The following is a 24,590-nucleotide window of genomic DNA, read 5'->3' as shown; positions in this document are numbered from 1 at the left end:
TGGAGAGTACTTCCTTATTTACATTGTAAACTTAAGTAGATTGAGTAATATACAAATAAATTAAGGTAAAACGATAAGATATTTACTTAAATGTTTGGAATGGAAACAAGGCAAGGCAATATAAGGAAAAAAAAACGTAATGGGCAGCCTGCAGGTGGCTCAATGGGCGGGCTTGGGTCGATCCTTTTCAAAGCTCAACTTGGCCCGAAAAAGAAAATGTCCGACAAGACCCTGCCCCTAGCTAGCTATGTCTATTTGACTAAATAGTTTTTTTGTGTGTGTAAAGACTACGGGCTCGTTTGGGAGTGAATAATTTAAAAAAATCTGTATGGTCTATGTACTCTATTTGACTAAATAGTTTTATTTTTATTTTTATAAAGATTACATCACATTTAAAAATAAATAAATAAAATCATATGAGAAGGTAAGTAGCATTCTTCTTACGTTCATATCTAGCTTTAATTGTCAACCATTTAGTATAGTGACATCTAGTGTCCACTACATTGGAATAAATTTTAAGTTTAAATCTTATAGACAACAATTATAAAAATAAAAAATTCTTAATATTACTCAAAATCAAACTTATGAGTGTATGAATCCTCTACTTTGTTGATATTATGAACTACAAAAACACAAGGTGACCAATTGATATATGGACAATATATTCATCAAATTGCAGAACTGAAATACTCTAATTGCTAAAGTGATTTATAAAATTGAAAGTAGAAGATTACATTGTGTTTAATTTCTATATCAACTATCAAAGCCGACTAAAGATAGTGAAAGTATGTTCAACCTTTATCATATGTTTTTTCTTATTGAGAAATTATGGGATTGCATTCATAATTCAACTAAAAAAGCTATTAGCCACAAAGGGCCATTACAATAACGTAGCGATCTAACATCAAAATTAAGACAATCTGGTGCGGCTTCACTAATGATCACGCATGATAAAAAAACTCTAGCATAGGCATCCCAACTAAGATTGCAAACTCAGAATAATTAAAAAGAGATAAAGTTTGAAAAAACCAAGTCATAAAAATACAAATAAAACTCTCACAAATGAGAGATGAAAAGCTCTCACAAAATGAGAGGTGAAAACTACACATAACCTAAAGAGTCTATGTGACTTATTCCAAACATAAAGAAACTGCAAAAGGATGGTGGTGGAGATTCAAAGCCGAAATTCCGGTGGAGATCCGACGTCGAGATACAGCCCCTTGTGATAATTGGAGGAAAATCATAACAAAATGATGACAAATAGGGGAATCCTTATATCTCTGAAAATGGGGAAATAGGAGATAGGAGGAAGAGAAAAGAGGAGAAGGGAGGAAGAACAATGGCTGGCTCCCCCCTCAAATTGAAAACATCTTTATGAGTATTTTTTGAGAAAGAGGGGGCTAGAACCTTTAACATATGTTCAACAACAGCGAGATTTTATAAGAAACATTAAAATTGAAAGAAAAAAAAATCAATAAAATAGTGATGTAATGAATTAAAGTTGTAGATACTAGATAATGGAAATTTTGGAATGAAATACTCATCTATCCCAAGTGATCCAGGGCCTAATTGGGTTTTTAAGGGTTACAGAAATGCTTTTAATCCTTATGTTAGCTTCTTTTGAAATTTTTTTTTTCTCAAACTCATTTGTGGAGGCCCATTGTCTTAATGTTAATGTTAGATTTCTTTGTAACTGTAATGGCCTTTGCTGACTAGTTTGTATTGGTCATTTTGTGACTAGAGGTTTTTTTTGCTGAATTATGAATGCAATCCAATAATGTCTCAAAAAGAACTTAACGCATTCATATGAATCTATAATCATATCAAAATTAAAATCTATCCCTAATAAATTGAAAACCCTAAACTTGGAGATCAAAATAGAAAATGTAAAGACCCACACCCACTTCTCACTAAGTTAGGCTAATAATTTTGGGCTGCAAATGTTTTACCATTGGCCATGGCTAACATATAATACTTGATCGTTTTCTTCTAAATGTACCTACCTTATCCTATTTCATTCACAGAAAGCCAAATCCAGTAATCACCCTCACTCTTGCCCAAATTCACAGAAAAACCACCTCACTCAACACTCTTACAGCCACTATCGTAAATAAGTTCCAAACGAGGTCCTTTCCTCACCTCGCACCCTAAACCCCTACCCTCTGAGTCTGCGTTCAAAGAACACACGGACACTGAAAGAACGGAGATAGCAATGGCCTGCCCTTCGCTCTTACGCTCTGCCACGTCGTCGTTTCACGGTCAATTCCCAGTTGTTGTGTCACCTCCACCTTTACGCCTGTCGTACGGAAACCCTAGAAATGGGGGCGGATTGGTGATGCCGGTGAAGGCCTCGGCGGTAGTGCTGGTGGAGAAGTCAGAGGCAGAGAAGGTCAGTCGGCTCAAGACCACTTACCTTGAAAGAATCGTTCCTCAGCTCAAAGAAGAGTTCTCCTACACGAACATCCACCAGGTGAACAAAACCCACCATTTTAATTTTGATTTTGATTTTTTTAAACATTATTTTTGTTAATTTTAATTTTCTGGATATGGGTCTCTTCAGGTTTTAGACAATGTATCTGGGTTGATTTAGAATTATATTGGTTTTGCATTTTTACGTGCAATGGTTGTTAAAAAAACGAAATGGGGTTTGTTTTTTTTGGTTGGAAAATGTCTCAGTGTGTTGTTTTGTTACTCCTAATTTTAGGAACTAGGTGAGAACTTGAGTTTTTAGATTATAAATTTTCGGCTTTCAGAGGGTAACCAAACATCTTTTCGGTTTTCAAGGTTCAGCGCTTTACTAATGTGTTATATTTATGTTATTTCTGCAATGTGGAACTTGGGCAGGTTCCGAAGGTTGAGAAGGTTGTTGTGAACTGCGGTATTGGAGACGCTCAACAGAATGCTAAGGGATTGGAAGCAGCAATGAATGACTTGGCGCTCATTACTGGGCAGAGACCCATAAAGACACGAGCAAAGGTTTCCCTTGCTACCTTCAAGATCAGGGAAGGCCAGCCACTTGGGATTGCTGTCACACTTAGAGGAAATGTGAGTTTGCTCCCTTCCCCCTTAATAGTGAATCTTATTTTCTGCTTGATTTCGTTTACGTAAGTACTAACAAGACTTATTCTTTTTTATTGCTTGTGAGCATGTCTATTATTCAGGTTTCTTATCATCTCCCGTTCAATATTTGAAATTTTGTTAATGAAAATTTAAGACAACACTATAAATCACATGGAGGCCCATCTGGAAGTTCTTTACATTATGATGGTAAACACAATACTAATATCTTGTTGCTATTGCGTAACATATCGTTAATAACGGAACCAGAAAGGAGCAGCTTCTTCATTTCTATAAGGTTACCAAAGGCAAAGAGTGCCTATGATTGAAGAGCAATGAACTACGGTGCAATTGTTGGTCTTATATGTGCTCAAAGGATTTGAACCAGTATTTCCCGTGGCAATACTTTTGAAAAATGTATCCAATCTCATGCACTAGGCTTACTATTCTATTTTGTAGGTGATGTACTCATTCCTTGATCGGCTGATTAACTTGGGACTTCCTAGGACAAGGGATTTCCAAGGTCTAAACCCAAATAGTTTTGATGGAAACGGGAATTATGCCGTTGGCATTAAGGAACAGAGTGTGTTCCCGGAGATCCGGTTTGATCTTGGTAAGGGCAGGGGAATGGATGTTTGCATTAAAACAACTGCTAAAACAGATAAAGAAGCTCAGACACTTTTGGCTCTGATGGGGATGCCATTTAGAGAGACCGGCCCTGTTAGTGCTGTGCGCAAGAAGAAGCTCAAGTCTCACCATTTCAGTTCAAAGGGAAGAGGACGAAGATGAGGGTTTTGCCGTTTCGAGAGGATGACATTTTGCTGTTGTTTTGTATTCCTGCCAAGTTAAAGCCACCAACAACAGTTCTCTATGTTCAATGAATATCATCTTTATTCTTGTTGTGTAAATTTTGCAGCTGTAAATGGCTAGTTGCCCATTGCTTAAAACAAACCATTGTGTCGTAAATTGTGGTTAATAAAGAAAAAGAATCTCAAAACTAAAAGAGTATAATTTATGTCACTATCAATCATAAAATAATTCTGATTTAAACTTAACATTTTCCTAAATCCTGATAAAATATATCGATCTTTAATAAGGACGTAGCTTCCCACCAAAATATTTTTGTCACGTGTGAAATATTGAAGTATTTGCTAACCCAATGAAATATTAGCAATAATAATAATAATAAAGAAAAAAAATAGAAATTATCTCCTAAAGAGTGAAAATAAATAGAAATGACTGCTCTGTTTCACACTGCTACATAGTGTGATGCACAGGAGAAGATTTGCCACCATAAATTTACGCCTGTGTGAGAAATCTCATTAACTACTTAACCCTGTTTTTGTTTTTCCTGCAAATCGGAGAAACCGCATAATTAAACCCAAAGCATAAAAAAGAAGAAAAGAGATGAGCATGAATCAGATAGCATTTGGAACTGGAATAGCAGGGGTGAGAGTATCAATGGCGAAACCATGGGCTGTCAGAGCAGAGCTACCCAAGGCTCCTGATCTATGTGCTGACCGCTCCATTCTTCGAAGTGGGTCTTCTTCATCTCGCCGTCGTGACCTCGTTTTCGTCGTCAATCCTAGCGGTCTCTCTCTCTCTCTCTCTCTCTCTCTCTCTCTCTCTCTCTCTCTGTGTTTTTGTGGTTTTGTGTGTAGTGGGTTTTGTTGATTAGAGAAATGGGAAATTGGAACAGGTGCTAATGGGAGGACAGGTAAAGAGTGGAAGAAGCTGCTGCCATATCTAAGGTCTCGCCTTGGTGCCGATTGCAATGTGAGTTTCTTTTCTCTCTTTGGTTATGACCTAGTGATTGCGTATTTGAGCTTGACCCAGTGATCCAACTCTAATTAACTAATTCGTTGGAGGTTGGAACTTGTCACCCACTAATTTTTTGTTACTGTTGGTTGTACATCCATTGCTTGTGTTGTATTTGTGCCTTGGCAACCAGTAAGATCACTAGGGATTTATTTCTTCCACGAAATATCTATTTATCAACTGGTATTATGCTTATTTAATTTGAAGGGAAAACATTCTTTAGATTATGTGATATGAATTGTGTGAACCCATAAATCATGTATGCCCAGGAAATTGAAGGCTTTTTTTTTTGGTAAAGCATTTTTCTGTGTTATCATTTTTCATTTTTGTCCTTCATATAAAAGGGTGTTCATTATTGATGGTTCTCCCAAGTGCTCTGTGGGTTGAAGAACCCTTCGTCTTATTTTTTTACTTTTTGGTTCTTTCTTGTAGTGAATTTGGTGATCGTGTGTGTGTGCGTCTTTGTTAACTCAATAGGTGACATTGACCATATCACTCTATTCAATTATTCATTTGCAGCCTGTGCTTCATCTGTTTTGATTCTGTATTGAGGCACACTTGCTAAACTTATATACTTTCACTTGTTTATGTTATGGGCAGATATGTGAATCTTTAACATCAGGTCCTTCTCATGCAATTGACATAACGAGAGAGGTGGGCTTTGGTACTTTTATTATTTGAGCTTGACCTAAATCCAGTTTCTTGAATAGAAGATTGGTTTAAAATGGGCTCTATCATTTGTATGTATGCAGGCTATAAGGGAGGGTGCTGATGCTGTAATAGTGGTGGGAGGAGATGGAACTTTGCATGAGGTTCAACTTTCTCTGAGATTATAAAATTCGTGGAAAGATTGTGTCAACTAGTCTCACTCATCTACATTGGCTTGTAATAAGCAGGTTGTCAATGGATTCTTTTGGGCAGGAAAACCTGTTACTAATCATGATAGAGAGGTCACCCATTCAACTGCACTCGGTGTAAGTGATTACCATGAGAGTCTAGTAATCTTAGTTTCAAATTGTTTATTGTTGTATGTAAATGAAACTTCATCTGCGACATGTTCAATTGATCCTTTAACTACCTGGTTTTGATGCTTTGGATTTCTGAAGAGAATGCATAACTTATTTTGTGCTTTTTACAGCTCATTCCTTTGGGGACTGGGTCTGATTTTGCCCGAACTTTTGGCTGGTTAGTTCATGCTTTGCAATCTGGTATCATTTCATAAATTTCTCTGAGTTTAGACTTGCTCTAAATGGTTGAATGTCTGTTGTTTTATTAGGAAAAATGATCCTCATGAAGCCATTGACCGCATAGCCAAAGGTTCTCTCTCTCTCTCTCTCTCTCTCTCTCTCTCTCTCTCTCTCTCTCTCTCTGTGGCTTGCTTAGGCTTTATTTATTTTATCTTTCTAATTTTGCTCACTTCTGTATTGTGCATCTTTGAATCAAGATCGAAGGAAAGCTTTCACTTACTAATTCTGTATATTTATATTGTGTTTGTCATTTATAATATGGTAAAAGGATAATTGTTTTTTGCAGGGCAGAGATCACGGATAGATGTTGGTGTTATTAGTGGAGAAGATGGAGAACCTCATTACTTTGTTAATGTTGCTGACATTCATTTGTAAGGTTAACTTGGAAAATTTGACAATTTAGTTTCAAAAAAGGTACATGCTGATCTTAGAAAGTCTTGTTGCCATTTTTTGGGGGGATATTTTGCAGGAGTGCAAAAGCAGGATACTATGCTTCTAGATACAAGAGATTTGGCAACTTGTGCTATGTTATTGGTGCTTTGAAAGCCTTTGTTGGGCACCGTAATCAGGACCTTAAAATCAAGGTCAATATTTGTAATGCATTGTGCACTAGTAGTCGGTAGCCTATTGCTTGCGTGTTTATTTTCCATACAGACACTCATACCATTTTTTTAGCTTAATAGAGTGTTTTTAGTTTAGGTCAATGAAGGGGAGTGGGAACTATACTCTCAAGTAACAGCCCTTTGCATCGGAAATGCAAAATTCTTTGGCGGTGGCATGAAAATTACACCAAATGCTGACCCTCACAGCGGCAATTTTGAGGTGGATTAGTGTTTTCTGCATATATCCTTCCTAATTATTCACAAATTTTACTTTTTACTTTTTTCATATTTTATATAAGGTACTTTATATACTGCAATGTTTTCCCAGTATGTTTGATCTTTGTTATAAACTTTCTTGGCAGGTTGTGATTCTTCAGGACTTCAAGTGGTATGACTTTATTCTGAAGCTACATAAGCTGTACAATGGGACACATCTAACAGTGAAAAATGTATCTTCAAGAAGGTAGGTCTTGTTAGGTGGAATACAATAACATACTGTTTATGTTCCTTGCTCTCTCTCCCTCTCTCTCTCTTTTCTCACGCATACATTTTCCCTGTTTCTTTATTTGTAACCAACGGTACTCATCACATCAGGATGCATACATGTAGATTTCTGTTTTGAATTGCTTAAGACGTCAGGACTCAAATGATTTAAATTGGCTGCTTGAGTCAATTCATCCGCAGCTATTACATGTAGTGATTTGTCTTTGGATTCCTTTTATACATTTGTGTTCTTGTTGCAGTGTGCACTCTATTGAAGTGGAAGACGTCTCAGGCAGTGGAAGCATTTATGTTCAATCTGATGGTGAACATTTAGGATTCCCGCCTAGGAAATTTTGTATATTACCTTCTGCAGTCGAGATGATATGTTGACATGAACCCTGGAACTTGTAGTCCTATTGAAGAAATTTAAAAGTTTGCAGAGAAAGCTAAGCATCAGTTCTAATGCTAGAGAGGAAATGAACCGGGAAATTCCTTTTTGTTGAATAAGTAATCAGACAGACAGTTTATACATACAAGCGACTACCATTACTGAAGCTCACAAACTGTAATGGAATTGCAGCTCATCATAACGGATCACTAACTTCTAACATTCATACAATCCCCGATAGTCACGCCAAAGCAGCTGACATGTCATCAGTTCTGGTGTATGCTGGTGTGTTGTATGTTAGACTACACTCTGTTTTGCTGCCTACTGGCATAATGTTCCGTATTCCGGCTTTGCTAATATTTTGGTGTTCTCCTAGCTTATCATCCCCCCTCAATCTGGAGGGAGAGGAGTTGTGACATTCTTTTAATGCATCAACTTTTATTGGTAACTGCAGCAGGAGCAAAAGTAGCCTGAATAGAAAACGCAGCACAGCAAGAGCAAACTGTGTTTCTCTAGAAAAGGAGAGGCGTTTCAACTGCAGTAAAATTTTCTTACAGTGATGAAAAATTTAAGGTCCGTGTCGATGTGGTCACCAGTTTGGTAGTTGCAAGTTAAAATTGGCTTTAAAGGGCCTACAAGACTGAAACTACATTCATCAATTTATTTATGGCTATCATTCACCGTGTTCCTTAGATATTTAAGTGAGACTCTGAGACAAACTTCACAAAACTCAGTCCAACCACCATCTCTCTCTCTCTCTCTCTATGGCAAATATTTTCTCCTATGCTTCCATTACACCCCACCTCACTTCCCTGCACAACAAGAAGTACGTCAATTTCCAGCCAAACCATCGATACAGTGTCTACAGATTTTGTTGCAGTGGAGAAAAGTTAAACCAAACAAGTGATTCACCAACTGATAAACAATCCCAACCTGAAAAGGCACTGCTTAAGGTGGCTTGGTATAGCTCTGAGCTTCTGGGAATTGCCACGTCATTTTTCCGGCCACCATCGAAAGCCGAAGCTCCTGAAACTGCAGCTCTTGAGCTTGCAAGAGATGGGTCAGGAGCAGTTGATCGAGCCATGGTAGTAAAATCCATCAAACAAGACTTTGAAAGATCATACTTTGTCACAGGTTTCTGAGAACCCAATTGAATTTTGTTGCTCTCTTCTTTCTCTTGTGCTTTTTAAATGAGTGTTTGTTTTTGTTTATGCTAACTAGTGGGCAATCTTCATCCTTTAATTACTAGGGAACCTTACCCTTGATGCATATGAAGAGGATTGTGAATTTGCTGATCCAGCAAGTTCATTCAAAGGGCTTCAGCGTTTCAAAAGGAACTGCACAAATTTTGGGTCCCTTTTAATGAAGTCCAATATGAAGCTCATGAAGTGGGAAGATTTTGAGGTAACATCACCCTTTAAAAATTCCACATTTCCTTCCATGTGTTCCTCATTATATATGTATATAATATACATACACATATACACATATATACAGATATTTATAAAGTTTTCATCAAACTTTTGGTTGCAGGATAAAGGAATTGGTCACTGGAGATTTAGTTGCATCTTGTCATTCCCTTGGAAGCCCATTCTATCTGGTATGCTTTTAGCTTTATCCTGTAGGGGGTCAAAAACCATTCAGCGAGCTAACAAACCAAGAAAAAAAGCGCTTGTTCTAATCTGAATTCTGAACCAAATGTTGCAGCAAGTGGATACACAGAGTATTATTTTGATGAACTCTCTGGGAAGGTTTGCAGGTAACTTTGTTACAATGAGGCCACTTTTTCTTATCTTTCCTAGTTTCCAACCTTGTCACTTAACTGGCCCTTTATGGAAATTTTCAGGCATGTAGAGCATTGGAATGTTCCCAAAATGGTTTTACTGAAGCAAATTCTAAAGCCAAGCAGAGGGTTTTGGCTTAAGAAAACAGGTGGATGAAGAATTTGCTGGTGAATAATATTAGCTAATTGTTGGTTTCAGAGATATACTGTTGGAAAAGTAGGTTGAATTGAATCAGACTCCAAACATGGAAAGGGAGGTCATGACTGGCAAGTTATGCCTAATTTTTCCCAAAGTTATATGATCAGCAGTTTGATGGTATATGTGGAAAACAAGTTGTATTTAGTGAAGGATGTGGTGGTTGTCATTAATTAGGCATTATTGGTTATTTTGTAGCCTCACAACATGCATGTAATGATAGTTTGCAAGACTCTAATATACGACCCTTAATACACAAGTTTCTTCCCTGGTGCACATTCTGAATTAGGATGGTTTACCCAGCCCTCACCCTTAGGTTAGCATGGAGGCTTCTTGCAGGTGGCGACGTTTAGAGCAGCTCTGCGACGTCTGTGTTATGGCTACTTGCAGCTTGCTTTTAGTTTGTTTCTTTGCTCGTCCTGCTAGTGTGGGACTTTTTCCCTTGTTTGGTTTCGTTTTAGTGGCTGATTCGGCCTGTTAATGAAATCTTACTTTCTGACCCCAAAAAAAAAAAAAAAAAAAGTTCGCTATGATCACATTCACAATCAGATATATGGCTCCAAGTCACATAACCATTACCCAAAAATAATAACCGAAAGTAGAGAAAGAAAGTATGAACATAGGAGAAAAGAGAATCATGTTGTGGTTGTATATATCAAATGTGAAGAGGAATGCCTTTTTATAGGCATCCAATGCTTGTAACATCCAGACACATTGAAATTTAAGTTATTAAATATAAAAATAGAGACTGAAAATTAAAATCTTATAAACCCACAATCAATAAAATAAAATAACATTTAAAATTCAAAATTTTTAAAACCTTTTAAATGCCAACAAGTATAAGCTTTTATATCAATGCCCATTGGTGTATACCTTCTCGGAAATAACTACCACCCCATCGGTGCATGCATGCTAAATAAAATACAATGCAACAACTTTACAAAAAGAAGTGTGTAAACATAATTATGTTCTGTTTTTCTTTGCAGAGGAAAAAGTCTTCTTTTGTTGGAAAAAAATGCTTCATTAAAAACCAAAAAAAAAATTCATAAGATCAGACAATGAATCTGATCAAGGAAAAAAGATCAGACAATGAATAGGTCATACATAAATGAATAATTTATTGAATGGCTTCTCAAGGGATATATTTGTTTTTGTTTAGTTTAGTTTTGGGCTTTGCCCAAAATGTTTCATAAATAATACGAACATTTTTTTGATATTCGGGAAGGAGATTCGAACATAAAATCTTGAGTGTACATGCACCATGTGTACAATTTCTTTACTAAACAATATGAACTATTGATTAAATCATACTGTTTAAATGAATAATATGAGAATATAATCCATCTATATATATAGCAAAAGATAGAAAATGATAAAACATTCAAAATACCAGAAAATACCATTTATTAATGCAAACATTAAGAATTGAAATTATTAATTAAATAAGGATAATATGGTAAATTCACACTGTTTCATATTTAAAAAATTTTAAAATTAAAAGAAAATTTAGATAATTGATTCTATTTTTATGGAACACAACTATCTATTATCTTTTTTAATTATAAAATAATTTTTTTTATAAATTCTTTAAAAAGCCTCTCTCAATGCGGAAGCTCGGAGAGGCTAGCATATTACTATATTAGAATGTTTGTTGGGGCTAGTGAATTTTTTTTTACTTTTTATTATAGATGCTTCCGAAAGATAAGAAAATTGATTAATAGGGTTTGCTTAAGATTTATAAGCATTCGGGTAAAAAAAAATCGAGTCGGGTAGAAGAAGATCCGGTTCGTTTGCTTCTATTTATTCGTACAAAACACGACTTCATCTCGTCAAAACCTCTCTCTCTGCACCGTCTTACTCAGCCATGGCGTTCCCGGTTTTGGAAGCTGTTATCGGGTAGAAGAAGATCCGGTTCGTTTGCTTCTATTTATTCGTACAAAACACGACTTCATCTCGTCAAAACCTCTCTCTCTGCACCGTCTTACTCAGCCATGGCGTTCCCGTTTTTGGAAGCTGTTATCGGTATTTATCCATTTCAATATCTCCTTCCATTTATTATCAATATTTGCATTTTTTTTGTCTTCTTTGATTTTTTTTAATTAAGTTTCTGAACTGCTTGCTTTTAATTGAGAGTCATCTTCTTCTTCGTCTTGTTGCCTATTATTCAGATAAGTGTGTTGCATCAAAATTTCGTTTTGTGAGTACTCATTTGCTTTTTGTTTCTTTTTGGACTGAGAACTCATTTGGTTCATTTTGTGGATTGTGTTTAAGTTGTTTTTTTTTAAAAAGAAATATTTTTATCCAAATTTTGGTTTTAATGAAATCCTAGGGCTTTTCAAGTTGAAGTTTTTATCTTTCTTGTCTAACTCCGATTGTTGTTATGAGCTTGGTGCGGGGTTTCTTTGTGGGTGTTTGGATTGGTTTTCATGTTTTCAGATAGAAGAATTTATGTTTGGTTTCTAGGAAAATGTGGATACTTTGTTCAGTTTGGAAGTTTGAACGGTTGGGTTTTATCAAAATGTGGTGTGACAACCTAAAATGGTTTACCTTTACCGCTTTCTTTCCCATGAAGTATGAACACTTGGGCTTAAGATATAGTTTCTGCTTTATATACTCAGCTTTGATTGGTATCTAAAGACGGTTAGAAAAATAGTGGTCATCTCAATAGCTAACAGAGTCATCAAACCACTCGTTAAGAAATGGGAAGACTTGTCAACTACACTCCCCAGCCCCCCTCCCCCCTCTTTTTCTTTTTCCTTTTCTTTTGTCCCTTTTCTCTCTCCATTGTGGTCATTCTTTCTGTTAATTTTCTCGTCTATGCTGCGATTTGGTAGTTTTTCAGTTTCCTTTCAACTTGTGATTTGATTGTTTCTTATTTCACTTTCTTTTGAAATGACTCCCGGCGTCTTCGGAGCTTCTTCATCTTTGTTTTCTCTTTTTCCTCTCCCCATCCTGTTTCATTGCTTGTAACTGCTTTTACTTTCTAATTTTTATTACAGGTTTTATGATATTAATGTACATCTTTGAAACTTACTTGGATTTGCGCCAACATACTGCTCTCAAACTTCCAAGCCTTCCTAAAACTTTGGAAGGAGTAATCAGCCAAGAAAAATTTGAGAAATCACGAGCCTACAGTCTTGATAAAAGGTATATCTTCCTTGCCATTCTCATTTATAATCTTAATAGACGTAAACATGCACAGTTGTGCTTCCCTAATGTATCTTTCTTCACTTTCAGCCACTTCCATTTTATTCATGAGTTTGTGACAATACTGATGGACTCGGCAATTTTGTTCTTTCGGGTGTTGCCTTGGTTTTGGAAGGTTAGTAATTGGTAATGTTGTTAGTGCAACCCTCCCTTTCTGCTGTACTTTCATTGCTTAATTATTTTTGTTTTTTATTTTCAATAATCACAGAGATCAGGAGACTTTGTGACTTTGGTTGGCCTTAATGCCGAAAATGAGATACTGCATACACTTGCTTTCTTAGGTGGTGTTATGATTTGGTCTCAGGTGCGCACATGATTTTCTTCTCTCAGTATGTAAGATAATTTTTTTAGCTTCATTGTGGATGCTGGAATTTTGAAGTGTGCTAACCCTATCTTTAGATGTTGTGAAATGTGTACCTGTACCAAGTGCATTGGTAAATAAATCTAGTGCTCTCATAGACTATATATATGTTGTTTTTTTTTTTTGGGGGGGGGGGGGGGAGGAGCCTAGTGCCCCAGTTGTGACAAGGCTTGCTGTTAATGGTGTATTCATTACCTTGATGGTCTGTACAAGTTTTTGGTCGTTATCTGAGCTAATGGGCTAACAGCTAGTATGAAGGCTCTTTTAATAATTCCATAGTGGATATAGTTTTGGTTCGTACAAGGTTGGTAACATTGTTCCATAAGAAACTAATCGTCATGTTGTGCTTTAACATCATGGCTGAAAAGCTGAATGACTTGTGGTGGCATTGGCTTACAAAGTTCTGAGCATTTCTTAGCAATTCCATTAGTGTTTGCATTGCCATGATTTTGAAGATCTATTACTTTATTGGGTTACAATCAATAGTTTGTTTCTTCTGCAGATCACTGATTTGCCATTCTCTCTGTACTCCACATTTGTGGTTGAGGCTCGTCATGGTTTTAATAAGGTTTGTATGTGTAATCAGACTTCCTTATCATGTTGCATCTCCAATAAGTTTCTGGTTACTCGTGCTCTCTTATTGGATAGTATTAATCTTACTACTGCTGTACTACCACTACTACTATCAGTTTTACTACTACCACTACCACTATTATATTATTATTTCTTAGGTTCTTCGTCCGTTTATTTTCTCATATCTTGTTGCTTTTTGTATTGTTATCTGTTTGTTTTTCAGCAAACGATATGGTTATTCTTCAGAGACATGGTTAAAGGAATCTGCCTTGCTGTTATTCTTGGCCCACCTATTGTGTCTGCAATCATTGTAATTGTACAGGTAAAGCCATATCTTAGCATTTTTGTGAGCACCTTTTTATTTGCAGTGCTTGGTTCTGCTTTGTCTTTTAAATACTTCAACTTTAAGTTATGTGCACTCTAGTATGACACAGTGCAAACAATCTCCACTGATTGGTGTTATTTCATGTTCAATTGTGTGGTTGCAGAAAGGAGGTGCTTACCTGGCCATCTATCTTTGGGCATTCATGTTTGTTCTCTCTCTTGTGATGATGACGCTCTACCCTGTTCTAATAGCTCCACTCTTTAACAAGTTCACACCTGTGAGTGTTCAAAATATTTGTCATTATGAAATTCATTTCTCCTGTTTTTATGTTTGGTTTCATCATCTTGTTCTCTTTGCTATGTGCAAAAATAGCTTCCCGAGGGTGAGCTCAGGCAGAAAATTGAGAAACTTGCTTCTTCTCTGAAGTTTCCATTGAAGAAGTTGTTTGTCGTTGATGGATCTACAAGGTCAAGTCACAGCAATGTGAGGATTCAAATCTTGTACATTTAATGGGCCTTTCTAAGAAGAAAGATGTATCGTTGCACTTCTAGTCAAAAGTGTAAAACTTTGTGTTGTTTTCTACAAGCTTCTTAGCTTTTTTGTTAACTATTAGTAGTAAGGCAAGGCATACTCCTAGTAATTACCATTGTTAATCTTCTTTGCATTAAGAATTAGGAATAAAGAAACTGCAATTGGGAAGCCTTAGTAAGCTAGATGATAATCTTATTGCGCAAATTGTTTCAGTGGGTCCATTCATATGCTTTAATAATGCTCCAAGGGCTTAGTTGGAATGAGCAGGCGCATGGTTTACTCCCATGTGGTCTGAGGTTCGAAACCCCCAAAGGTACCTACCCATCTATTTGCTACTGTTTCCTGCCTCCCATACATTGTAGGGTTTGGCAGGGGGCCCCAATTTCAAAGCTGTGTCCGCTTTGCAGATGGGTGGATATCTGGGTATTAAAAATAAAAGCTTTAATGATGCACCTACATCATTTCGTTGCCTTCATTCATTATTGTTATATTTACTTTGTTCTGAACTGTGTTAATACTGTGGACTTACTCATCTTTACCAATCACGATTCAGGCCTACATGTATGGATTTTTTAAGAACAAGAGAATCGTCCTCTACGATACATTAATTCAACAGGTGAGGAGGCATTACTTTTTGAAATATTTGTTCTTTGTTTTCCAATAAGTATTTTATCCCTTTATCTTTCAATTTCTTGAACTTTTTATGGAACGAAAAAGGATAATTATTTTTAAGGTTGTTGCTAATGGGACGTATAAATATCAGTCAAAAATCATCTTGAATGCCTTCTCCCCAATCTCTTATCTTTAATTGTCTAATTTATTATTTGGTTACTGTGGCTGTATAGTCCCTTTGAATGCAAAAAGGTATTGATGAGAATATTTGATGGCTTGCAGTGCAAAGATGATGAGGAAATTGTAGCTGTTATAGCTCATGAGCTAGGCCATTGGAAGCTTAATCACACAATGTATTCATTTATTGCTGTGCAGGTATGCTGTAAATTTTTGTGCAAATTGGATCACTGTTTGATCAATTTTATTGATAATTTGGAATGCTCAACTCCAATAACCTTATTTTTTGGTGATATTGAGTTGGGTGTGATGGCCTGTCCTTATGTGAATAGCTACTCACCTAGGCCACATAAGGCAAGCGGCTAAGGCTGTGACTAATAACCCTGGCTTACTAGCACAACCCTTACATAGGGTATTGTAGTGATGATCAAACATGTATTGTCTAGAGAAGGACAAGGGGCATGTGTCCTCTTAAAATATTTCTTATTTATTTATAATTTAACCTTAATTTTTTTCTCTAGTTGTGCCATGTGCAGCATTTGAATGCTTAGTTAGAAACTAATGACGTTTCAGGTTGAATCTGAGTAGTAAGTTCTTTAAATGATGTTGTCGGGTTGCTTTATGATTTTTCTCTTTTGGTGCAGATCCTTACATTTTTACAGTTTGGGGGATATACTCTTGTGAGAAACTCAAGTAGTCTGTTTCAAAGTTTTGGGTTTGATACCCAGCCAGTAATCATTGGACTTATCATATTTCAGGTATGCCAATTTCCTTGTATTCTTCTATCATTGTGATCTTTTGGTTTCTGAATACTTAATATTATAGAAATTGAGTACTATAGACTGCATGTGTGCATATAGTCTAGTTTTTACTCTTTTGCGAACATGTGCAACAGTACATCATCCTTATGGAGTTCTTGACTCGTGAGAAACTCCTATAATTTGGCTACTCTTGAAGTATTCAATTATTTCTCTGATATATTAATATATATACTTTTTTTATTATTATTATAAAGTATTATTTCTCTGTTGAAATGACAATTACAAGATTTATATATTAGGGAAGATAATGTTTTATCCCAACATCTGCATAATATATTTTGACCCCACGTTGTTGTTTGCAGCACACCATAATACCTCTCCAGCACCTAGTAAGCTTTGCTCTTAACCTTGTGAGCCGATCATTTGAATTTCAGGTAAATCTATACTTTATCAATTACCTCTTTCATTTGTTTTATTTTTCTCCTTGCATCGCTGGATCTTTTATTTATCATATTTATTTCTCTGTAGGCTGATGCTTTTGCTAAGAAGCTTGGTTATGCCTCTGCACTTCGAGCTGGTCTTGTTAAACTACAGGTAATTTATCTAATTTTTCCCTCTCATTTAGACATTAATTGATCTGTTCTATTTATTGGATAGCTCTGCACTTAGAAGGCTGTGAACTCAAAATCATGAACGGCATTTCAAAGTTATCCTGTAACTAAAACTTATATTGTGATCCCTTTTCACATTGTTGATTTTTCTGAGCCATTTTATCTTCCATGATTAAGTTCTGACTTATGGTGATGCGTTGGCCAAATAGTACAGACAGATGAATGCGCCCCAAATAAATATGGCTGCCAGGATTTATTTATGATTGAATTATATTTTATCAGACAGATGAATGTGCCACAAATAAATTTGGCTGCCTGGATTCATTTATGATCGAGTTATTAATATATTTCTCTGTCACCTACAGTGTTTCTAAATTAGTTGATTTAGGTGACTGCGTTTATACTTTTACCTTGTTGCTAAAACAGTTTGCATTACTAAGTGGGGTTTAATGGTTTTGCAGGAAGAGAATTTGTCAGCCATGAACACTGATCCTTGGTACTCGGCATATCACTATTCTCATCCCCCACTTGTTGAAAGGTTGGATGCAATCGATAAACCGGACAAGAAAGCAGACTGATGCGGGAAACCTTATGGATGATGAAACATGGATCCAATTCATCAATCTCCGTTGACAAAGAGCACTGTCCTTATGATTGTCGACGGCTGTTTTGTTTACTTTATTCGCTTAAACTCATTGTGTATCTACATATCCGTAGCTCAAGTACTCTACCGTTTTTACTTACTAGAACAGGATGGGGTTTACAGTGAATCAGTGATGGGGGAGAAGAATGAACGAATATAGAAGTAAACCAGAAACAATCGAATCTCGTTACGTGTATAATGTTCGCATGACCTAACAGTTAGAACAGCTCTTATAGCAGTTGCTTTCTGCCCTGTTGTATCTTGATATCTTATTTTCCCAGAAATTGCACGATAGTATTTGTTAAGCATGTGTTGGATTGGAATTCTAAAGTTTTCCGCAGGCATTGTTGAACTCCTTTCACGGGTGCTTTGTATTTTCTGTCCAACTTGTGCTTAAAATGCAGAAGTCAATTGAAGAATAGATTTTCTATTAGAGGTTCATGGATAACACGAGACAGAGACAGCAAACAAGTGAAAACTGCAAATTGATTTTCTTGTCTCTTTGGTGCATCAACAGTAAATTTGCTGTGACCTTAAATGTTTCTAGATGAGTGCTTTTTGAATTTTTAATGAATTTTTTGTTGTGCTTCCAACGAAAGTACTTATGAGCGCGTAAGTATTCCGAAACCCACCGGCTCTAAGAAACACTTAAACTTTGAAGATTGAAGCACATAGCGAGCATATGATGACTATTTTGAAGTGCTAATAACAACTCTATTTGCTATTCGTGTCGATACAATATGTGAATTTTTCGGCCACCAAGCAATCTTGATATCCAAGGATTAAATTGATAGAATGGCAATATTAACTGAAAACCCAAATGTCAAATCCCAAATCATGCTCCTGACTGATTAATAATCATAAAGGAGATGATCATCACTAAAATTAACAATAAAGAAAGAGGACACTTTGGGACAATCATTAGTCATGTCCAATAATCCATCTTCATTCATTAAGCCAAAACCTGAAGGAAACCCAACTGTCACAACAAGACACAAAAATAACACAGAAAAAAATCAATTTTCAAATTCCATGATGGGCCATTATGCTGCTGTCCACGCAATTCCAATAGGGATTTCCACTATTTAGTGGTGCTTATTAGCTTTTGTTTCACAACTTTTTTGTTACCTTGTCTCAACTCAAATCAATTAGAATATAAATATAAGATTCTCATTACACCACTTGCAATTTGCAACATGCCCTTGCAGTCTTGTTGCAGTGACAGAACAGCCATCAAGCACTTTCTCAATCCATAAGTAACTCTGTCTCTGGTGATAAAAGTCATGTGTGGGACTCCTTTGTGGTACTTTTGTATTAATTTATTTTATAATGATTGATTCTGATAAATAATGGAATAAACTTTTTTCTTTGTCAAATAATATGGAGACTGAAAAAATGCACATGATTTCTAGTGATTAATCAACCAATTTAATTAAGGTGATAATTTGTAAAAGATTTCAAGAAGAAAACATTACTCAATACATCATAGTTTATGAAAGAAAAATACATTTGCTATACTTTCACGCAAATCACAGTTTAATGAATTATTTATATATATATATTAAATAGTAATTTGCAGGAAGAATGTATGTTTCTTTGCAAATAAAGAGGGAAATAGTTTCCTTTGTGAAATTGTATTTAGTTATAACTTTACATGTAACCTAGCGATAAAAAAAAAAAAGAAAAAAGAATATTGGATGAATGGTAAACTTACAACTTACTATAGTCAAACCTTTATTTTACCAATACAAAGCACCAAAATTTAAAGGTGATTGCATGTGTGCACAACATATCCTAATGCCTTATAAGTGAAGTTAACAAGTCTTGAGAGTTTTTATTGCTACCTAAAAAAATTTCCAAGAACTAATTTTTACAAAAAAAACAAAAAAACAAAAAAAAATATCAAGGCTTCATGATGATAGATTCTCTGTTTGAAACTTCCAACACAAGAATACTAAACAGTTCCATGAAAAGACGAAAAAACAAATCCTTTGCTAGCCCAACCTAATATGTACGCGTATATATAACGGTCACTTTTTGGCCATAGATTACCTTTGTCCTTTTTCCCTACTGAAAATTGAAGTAGGTGCGAGTGCATTCATTGACTTTGTTGCAAACTCTCCCTCTGATTTGAGGCTGAAATCATACCTAATAATTAACAGTTTCACTAACAATTACACTTCCTCAATAAGGAAACAACAATTTCGGCAGACTCAATTTCCGAAAAGAATACATTTGGGTTGTCCCAATTTTGTCCAAAGTTTGAACCTAGTCCTAAACTCAAATGAATGGTTCAATGGAGCATGAAAATGAATCAAGAAGATGTTGACTTAAACTTACTCGGGTTGAGCGGTACTTTTCGTTCCTAATGTTAAAAGATATTCACATTTTGAACCTTCATTCATAATCAACAAATTAAAAAGATAAACAAAATTTCAGCTTAAATTCAAAGTTTGTATACTTTTCAATCCATCTGATCTATATTTGAATACACGCAAGTCAGTTTACCTTTCAATTAACAAGCATAATTGGTCATGAATCGATATTTGAATACACACAAATTGATTTACCTTTCAATTAACAAGCGTAATTGGTCATGAATTGATATTTAAATCCACATATGATATATTTTCATTAATATTACATCCCTTTGAAATATAACTTTTTGCACCTAACTTTAATGCGTTTTGAAAAATTCAAAAGAGTTTTTTTCCAAATCATATAATCCATCCATCAAGACTAATACAAAACAAAATCCATCTATTTCAAAAAAATCCCTTCAAATATAATTAATGTTAGTAAATGCTTTGCTTGATTGCTCAAGCTAAAACTTCACTCTACAACCACCATTTGGAAGCAAAGCCAGCAACGACCACAAAAAAAAAAAAAGAAAAAAAAAAAAGAAAAAAAAAAAAGAAGCGCCAGTGAGGCTCCCTCTGTTACCTGTCTGAGTCTCGGACAAGGGACACACACGTCATTACATAAAATCTCAAGGACTTAAAAAGACCAACCTAAAATAATTAAATTAAAAAATAACACACAGATTGACAGATCACTTCTTACATTTATACACCTCCCACTAAATCTCGAGCTTCCAAAACACTCTCTCTCTGAAAAACTTGTATGATTCTCCGCTCGCCGGAAAATCAAACTCCGGCGACCCAATGCGACCAAACCCAGAACCCAAGCATCTATCTTTCTGAGCTTTCTTCTCAATACCCACAATGTCAGTGTACGACGCTGCGTTTGTGAACACGGAGCTCTCGAAACCGACGTCAATCTTCGGGCTCCGGCTCTGGGTCGTCATCGGAATCCTAGTCGGGTCTCTGATAGTCCTGACCCTCTTCCTCCTCTCGCTCTGCCTCACCTCGCGCCACCGCTCCAAGGCCCACAAGGCCCAGCCCAAGCCCACCACCGACTCGCCCACTCCAGTGACATCGAAAGAAATCCAGGAAATTGTTCACGACCTCCATGTCGAGATCGGGAAGCCAGACCATCGGGTCGTGGTGTATTCGGACCGGGCGTCGAGTGGGGACAGTAAGGGGACTTTGAATAGTGGGGGTGAGACGGCGTCGTATGGGAGTGGGAACGTGGTGGGGCCCGAGGTGTCGCATCTGGGGTGGGGGAGATGGTACACTCTGAGAGAGCTTGAGGCGGCCACCAATGGGCTCTGTGAAGAGAATGTGATTGGGGAAGGTGGGTATGGGATTGTTTACAGTGGGATTCTCAGTGATGGGACTAAAGTCGCTGTTAAGAACTTGTTGAATAACAGGTACTCGAAAAAAACTCAGTTTTTTGTTTATAAAAGATGAAAATTTTATGTGTACTTTGTGGTTTCTGGTGGTTTTCTGATTAGGCAAGATTTGATGAGAAATTTTGGTTCTTTAATTGGCCATGGATTGGAATTCCAAGTTTGTAATCTCTGTTTCGGTTGCTGAATAAGCAAAAATGAAAATTTTGCGAGTTTTTGGCTTTTTCATTTTTGGGTTTTCAAATTGCAGAACCTTACTAAAACAGGACAGCTCAACACTAAAAATAGAAGGTTTTTCTATTCGTTATTATTATTATTTTCTTAATAATTCCTAATTGGCGTTTGGATATGTCTGATAATCATTGTATCATTTCTAGTTATAGTGATAGAAAGATGCGTTATTTATAAGATAACCGTATGAAGTTGACTTCATGTTTGCGGAGTGAAATTTTTTCCTGTAATTCTAAGAGTATCAAGTTTTTTTTCTATTTTCAATTAAAAAAAATTTTATGTTCTTACATTTTCTTGGCAACTAAACAGAGTACCTCTCTGTTGGTTAATTTTATGGGTGGTTCACTGTTTACCTCTCTTTTTTGGTTTGATTCCCTTTCTGCTTGTTATTCTTGTCTTGCGTCTGTTAGAATTGGTGCTGTAAAGTCACATGCTTTCTGAAAAAGAGTGCTTATAGTCAAGCTTGAATTCATGATGTAGTAGGCATCAGAATAAGTTTCTCTCTCTACTCTCTCGTCATCACACATTGACTAATTCACTTATCCCAAATTTCTTTTTGTTGTCCTTTTGCCTCTGTTCGTACTGTTTAGTGTATGGCTGCTATAGCCAGCAATTAACGGATGGTACTTTACTTTGTGCCTTGGATTTTGGGTATCTCATTATCTTTTATAAGCGTGAGTAATGCATTTGCTTATGACACTGATTGATAATCAGGGGTCAAGCTGAGAAGGAGTTTAAAGTGGAGGTGGAAGCAATTGGACGTGTGAGACACAAAAATCTTGTAAGGTTGCTGGGATACTGTGTTGAGGGTGCATACAGGTACTAATAATTCATCCTACAATTTGAGTTTTGAGTTTGTGTTTCTTGTGGAGTGTCTTAGAGATTTCATAAAACTTCTGTTTTTTTGTTTGTTTCAGGATGCTTGTGTATGAGTACGTTGACAACGGCAATCTGGATCAATGGCTTCATGGGGATGTTGGTGAAGTCAGTCCGCTAACATGGGATATCCGTATGAATGTTATACTGGGAACAGCGAAAGGGTAATAAGATCATATTAGTTTCACATGTTTCTTCTTTTTCTTTGTTAATTAAAAAAGAAAAGAAAAAGAAAGTACTTATTCATGCCCTTTTGTGTTTCCTCATTGTGCAGGTTGGCCTATCTTCATGAGGGTCTTGAACCAAAGGTTGTTCATCGTGATGTGAAATCTAGCAACATACTAGTTGATCGCCAGTGGAACCCCAAAGTATCTGATTTCGGGCTTGCTAAGCTCCTGTGCTCGGAGAACAGTTATGTGACAACTCGAGTGATGGGAACATTTGGGTTAGTTTTTTATTTTTTTATTTTAAAATTTTATGTTGATTAACCTAAACATATGCATCAAGGCTCATGTAGTTATGTGCTTAAAGTTTGAAAATAAATCTTATATTTGGTGGTTTTTTTAGTTATGTTGCACCAGAATACGCTTGCACAGGAATGCTGAACGAAAAGAGTGATGTTTATAGCTTTGGAATACTTATTATGGAGATTATATCAGGGAGAAGCCCTGTTGATTATAGTCGACAACAAGGAGAGGTTAAGCTTGAAACCTTTCCCCCCTCTTCATGTATTGAGTTTTCTTTTGCTCCTGCTAACTGTATGCTGAAATGTAATAAATCTTTTCAGGTTAATCTAGTTGAATGGTTGAAAACCATGGTTGGGAAACGAAAAGCTGAGGAAATAGTTGATCCCAAGCTGCCTGAGATGCCTGCTTCAAAAGCCCTTAAGCGTGCTCTGCTGGTTGCTCTTCGATGTGTTGATCCTGATGCCACAAAAAGGCCAAAAATGGGACATGTGATCCACATGCTTGAAGCTGATGACTTGCTTGTTCGTGATGTATGCATCATGAAGAACTAATATAACAATTTTTTATGACCTTTTGTTCTTGATATGGAATTCCTTATCCAGTTTTTTTCCATTACATGCAGGAACGCCGAACTGGTAGAGATACGTCCCAATTAGATCCTGATTATCAACAGGACGATCATGTTGTTGTGAAGATAGCAGATAAACACTTGAATGAAGGGACTTCTGATACTAGTGAAGGTGATACTGGTAGGAACCATCATCAACCTACAAGGTGGAGATAATGCCCTTGGAAGATTAGGTGACTAACAGCTTTAAGTTCTGTCCAAGTTTCTGAAGCTCATTTTTCTTCCACCCAGATTTTGGCTGTATCTTCAATAATTTACATTTGTTACATGCTTAGTTACATATTTTTTTTAGGATGGGCATCGTATTCGGATGCATTTGTACAATTCAAACAATTTGTTCTTCATTCTTATAGGAAACATAATTCATCAATATTGTTTTGTTTGTAAAACAAGATATCATTAGAGTTACACAAAAAAAAAATATATATATTATTTCTCAGTTTCTTATGTTTATTCCATTTTAATTTGATTGTCCAACTTTATCATGTTATGTTGGCTAACAACCTTGTCACCATCAATGCCAGCCTAAAAGTTAGATGGTGATGAGCAGGTGGGGCCCTTTAACCATGTACTCTGATAGAAGCACTTAAGAGTACATCAACATCAATGCCTTGGATGGTTTCTGAGAAATGACCCAGAAACCAGCTAATTCAGATGAAACAGCTGCTGCTGCTGCTGGAAGCCTGCAACTTTCTTCTTCATGTGGTTTTTCTTGTCCTTGTTGGACCAGCAAGCAGGGCAACTGGGATCTGCGCTGGAACTGGGGTCATGGTTTTTGGCTTCACCATCAATGCCAGAACATGCCTTTGCCCTTGCAAAGATAAATGATAAACTTAAGCTGGCCATGGATAATGTTTTGGGGAGAACCCCTTTGTCTTTTTGTCTGCAGAATGCAATTTTAGGCTTGGTTTATTGGGTGAATAGGTCTTCTTCTAGTGAATTTTTCTTTGTTTACTGTTTTAGGGAACCCGATGCTTGTCCTCCTAATTGTAGCATCTGAGACTTTTTCCAATGCATTTCTTTGCGTTGCGTAAAAGTTCAAATGTTTGACTTTGGCAAGAAAATTGTGTCAAAAAAGCCATGTGCAAAGGGCCCAAGCTTATCCCTACCCTTCTCACAGCCTTAGCTGTTTTCTCGATATCTATTGTCCACTTATAATATAATAAGATTCTTTCGTGAAATTCACACTAATTAACGGTTCATTATTATTTGTTTTTGCGAGTTTTTAACCTAGTGGACCATTTGGACTTTGTTTTCCTTTT

The 24,590-nt window shown here is 36.3% G+C and overlaps 5 protein-coding genes across 5 annotated transcripts; all 5 read left to right on the top strand.

The window, feature by feature from the left end:
* Positions 1-2,034: 2,034 nt before the first annotated feature.
* On the top strand, positions 2,035-3,965 carry LOC110751854 (Ribosomal L5P family protein). The gene is made up of 3 exons (XM_021952387.2): positions 2,035-2,470; positions 2,845-3,045; positions 3,517-3,965. The coding sequence occupies exons 1-3, from the start codon at positions 2,213-2,215 to the stop codon at positions 3,844-3,846; spliced, it is 789 nt and encodes a 262-aa protein (XP_021808079.1). The 5' UTR covers positions 2,035-2,212; the 3' UTR covers positions 3,847-3,965.
* Positions 3,966-4,340: 375 nt separating this feature from the next.
* LCBK2 (Diacylglycerol kinase family protein) lies at positions 4,341-7,761 on the top strand. The gene is made up of 12 exons (XM_021952345.2): positions 4,341-4,648; positions 4,757-4,833; positions 5,476-5,529; positions 5,628-5,687; positions 5,772-5,849; positions 6,014-6,060; positions 6,152-6,192; positions 6,409-6,493; positions 6,592-6,706; positions 6,822-6,944; positions 7,087-7,187; positions 7,468-7,761. The coding sequence occupies exons 1-12, from the start codon at positions 4,465-4,467 to the stop codon at positions 7,595-7,597; spliced, it is 1,095 nt and encodes a 364-aa protein (XP_021808037.1). The 5' UTR covers positions 4,341-4,464; the 3' UTR covers positions 7,598-7,761.
* A 261-nt stretch (positions 7,762-8,022) lies between these two features.
* On the top strand, positions 8,023-9,849 carry LOC110751824 (Nuclear transport factor 2 (NTF2) family protein). Its single transcript, XM_021952346.2, has 5 exons — positions 8,023-8,729; positions 8,845-8,999; positions 9,129-9,195; positions 9,303-9,354; positions 9,442-9,849. Exons 1-5 carry the CDS (start codon positions 8,360-8,362, stop codon positions 9,533-9,535), a joined length of 738 nt encoding a protein of 245 aa, XP_021808038.1. The 5' UTR covers positions 8,023-8,359; the 3' UTR covers positions 9,536-9,849.
* A 1,505-nt stretch (positions 9,850-11,354) lies between these two features.
* Positions 11,355-17,683, top strand: ATSTE24 (Peptidase family M48 family protein). Its single transcript, XM_021952293.2, has 14 exons — positions 11,355-11,596; positions 12,574-12,721; positions 12,812-12,896; positions 12,990-13,085; positions 13,645-13,710; positions 13,939-14,037; positions 14,204-14,317; positions 14,413-14,523; positions 15,125-15,187; positions 15,466-15,558; positions 16,005-16,118; positions 16,484-16,555; positions 16,650-16,715; positions 17,194-17,683. Exons 1-14 carry the CDS (start codon positions 11,566-11,568, stop codon positions 17,308-17,310), a joined length of 1,275 nt encoding a protein of 424 aa, XP_021807985.1. The 5' UTR covers positions 11,355-11,565; the 3' UTR covers positions 17,311-17,683.
* A 2,737-nt stretch (positions 17,684-20,420) lies between these two features.
* LOC110751867 (putative serine/threonine-protein kinase At1g01540) lies at positions 20,421-23,698 on the top strand. The gene is made up of 7 exons (XM_021952397.2): positions 20,421-21,147; positions 22,072-22,176; positions 22,275-22,397; positions 22,508-22,678; positions 22,801-22,930; positions 23,021-23,230; positions 23,323-23,698. Exons 1-7 carry the CDS (start codon positions 20,600-20,602, stop codon positions 23,482-23,484), a joined length of 1,449 nt encoding a protein of 482 aa, XP_021808089.1. The 5' UTR covers positions 20,421-20,599; the 3' UTR covers positions 23,485-23,698.
* The last annotated feature ends 892 nt before the right edge of the window (positions 23,699-24,590 follow it).

This window comes from Prunus avium, chromosome 2 (assembly GCF_965620075.1).
Source record: "Prunus avium chromosome 2, drPruAviu1.hap1.1, whole genome shotgun sequence".
Classification (NCBI taxonomy): Eukaryota; Viridiplantae; Streptophyta; class Magnoliopsida; order Rosales; family Rosaceae; genus Prunus; species Prunus avium.
This window is presented reverse-complemented; position numbering and strand designations above follow the sequence as displayed.

Bases quoted from the DNA above. Each gene is read 5' to 3' on its own strand.
- LOC110751867 (XM_021952397.2), top strand. From the start codon at position 20,600: ATGTCAGTGTACGACGCTGCGTTTGTGAACACGGAGCTCTCGAAACCG. The intron at 22,177-22,274 runs GTACTAATAATT...TGTTTGTTTCAG, and splicing joins TGTGTTGAGGGTGCATACAG to GATGCTTGTGTATGAGTACG. The intron at 22,679-22,800 runs GTTAGTTTTTTA...TGGTTTTTTTAG, and splicing joins CGAGTGATGGGAACATTTGG to TTATGTTGCACCAGAATACG.
- LOC110751854 (XM_021952387.2), top strand. From the start codon at position 2,213: ATGGCCTGCCCTTCGCTCTTACGCTCTGCCACGTCGTCGTTTCACGGT. The intron at 2,471-2,844 runs GTGAACAAAACC...GAACTTGGGCAG, and splicing joins CCTACACGAACATCCACCAG to GTTCCGAAGGTTGAGAAGGT. The intron at 3,046-3,516 runs GTGAGTTTGCTC...TCTATTTTGTAG, and splicing joins CTGTCACACTTAGAGGAAAT to GTGATGTACTCATTCCTTGA.
- LOC110751824 (XM_021952346.2), top strand. From the start codon at position 8,360: ATGGCAAATATTTTCTCCTATGCTTCCATTACACCCCACCTCACTTCC. The intron at 9,196-9,302 runs GTATGCTTTTAG...CAAATGTTGCAG, and splicing joins TTGGAAGCCCATTCTATCTG to CAAGTGGATACACAGAGTAT. The intron at 9,355-9,441 runs GTAACTTTGTTA...GGAAATTTTCAG, and splicing joins CTCTCTGGGAAGGTTTGCAG to GCATGTAGAGCATTGGAATG.
- ATSTE24 (XM_021952293.2), top strand. From the start codon at position 11,566: ATGGCGTTCCCGTTTTTGGAAGCTGTTATCG. The intron at 13,086-13,644 runs GTGCGCACATGA...TTTCTTCTGCAG, and splicing joins GTGTTATGATTTGGTCTCAG to ATCACTGATTTGCCATTCTC. The intron at 16,119-16,483 runs GTATGCCAATTT...TGTTGTTTGCAG, and splicing joins TTGGACTTATCATATTTCAG to CACACCATAATACCTCTCCA.
- LCBK2 (XM_021952345.2), top strand. From the start codon at position 4,465: ATGAGCATGAATCAGATAGCATTTGGAACTGGAATAGCAGGGGTGAGA. The intron at 4,649-4,756 runs GTCTCTCTCTCT...AAATTGGAACAG, and splicing joins TTTCGTCGTCAATCCTAGCG to GTGCTAATGGGAGGACAGGT. The intron at 6,193-6,408 runs GTTCTCTCTCTC...TGTTTTTTGCAG, and splicing joins CATTGACCGCATAGCCAAAG to GGCAGAGATCACGGATAGAT.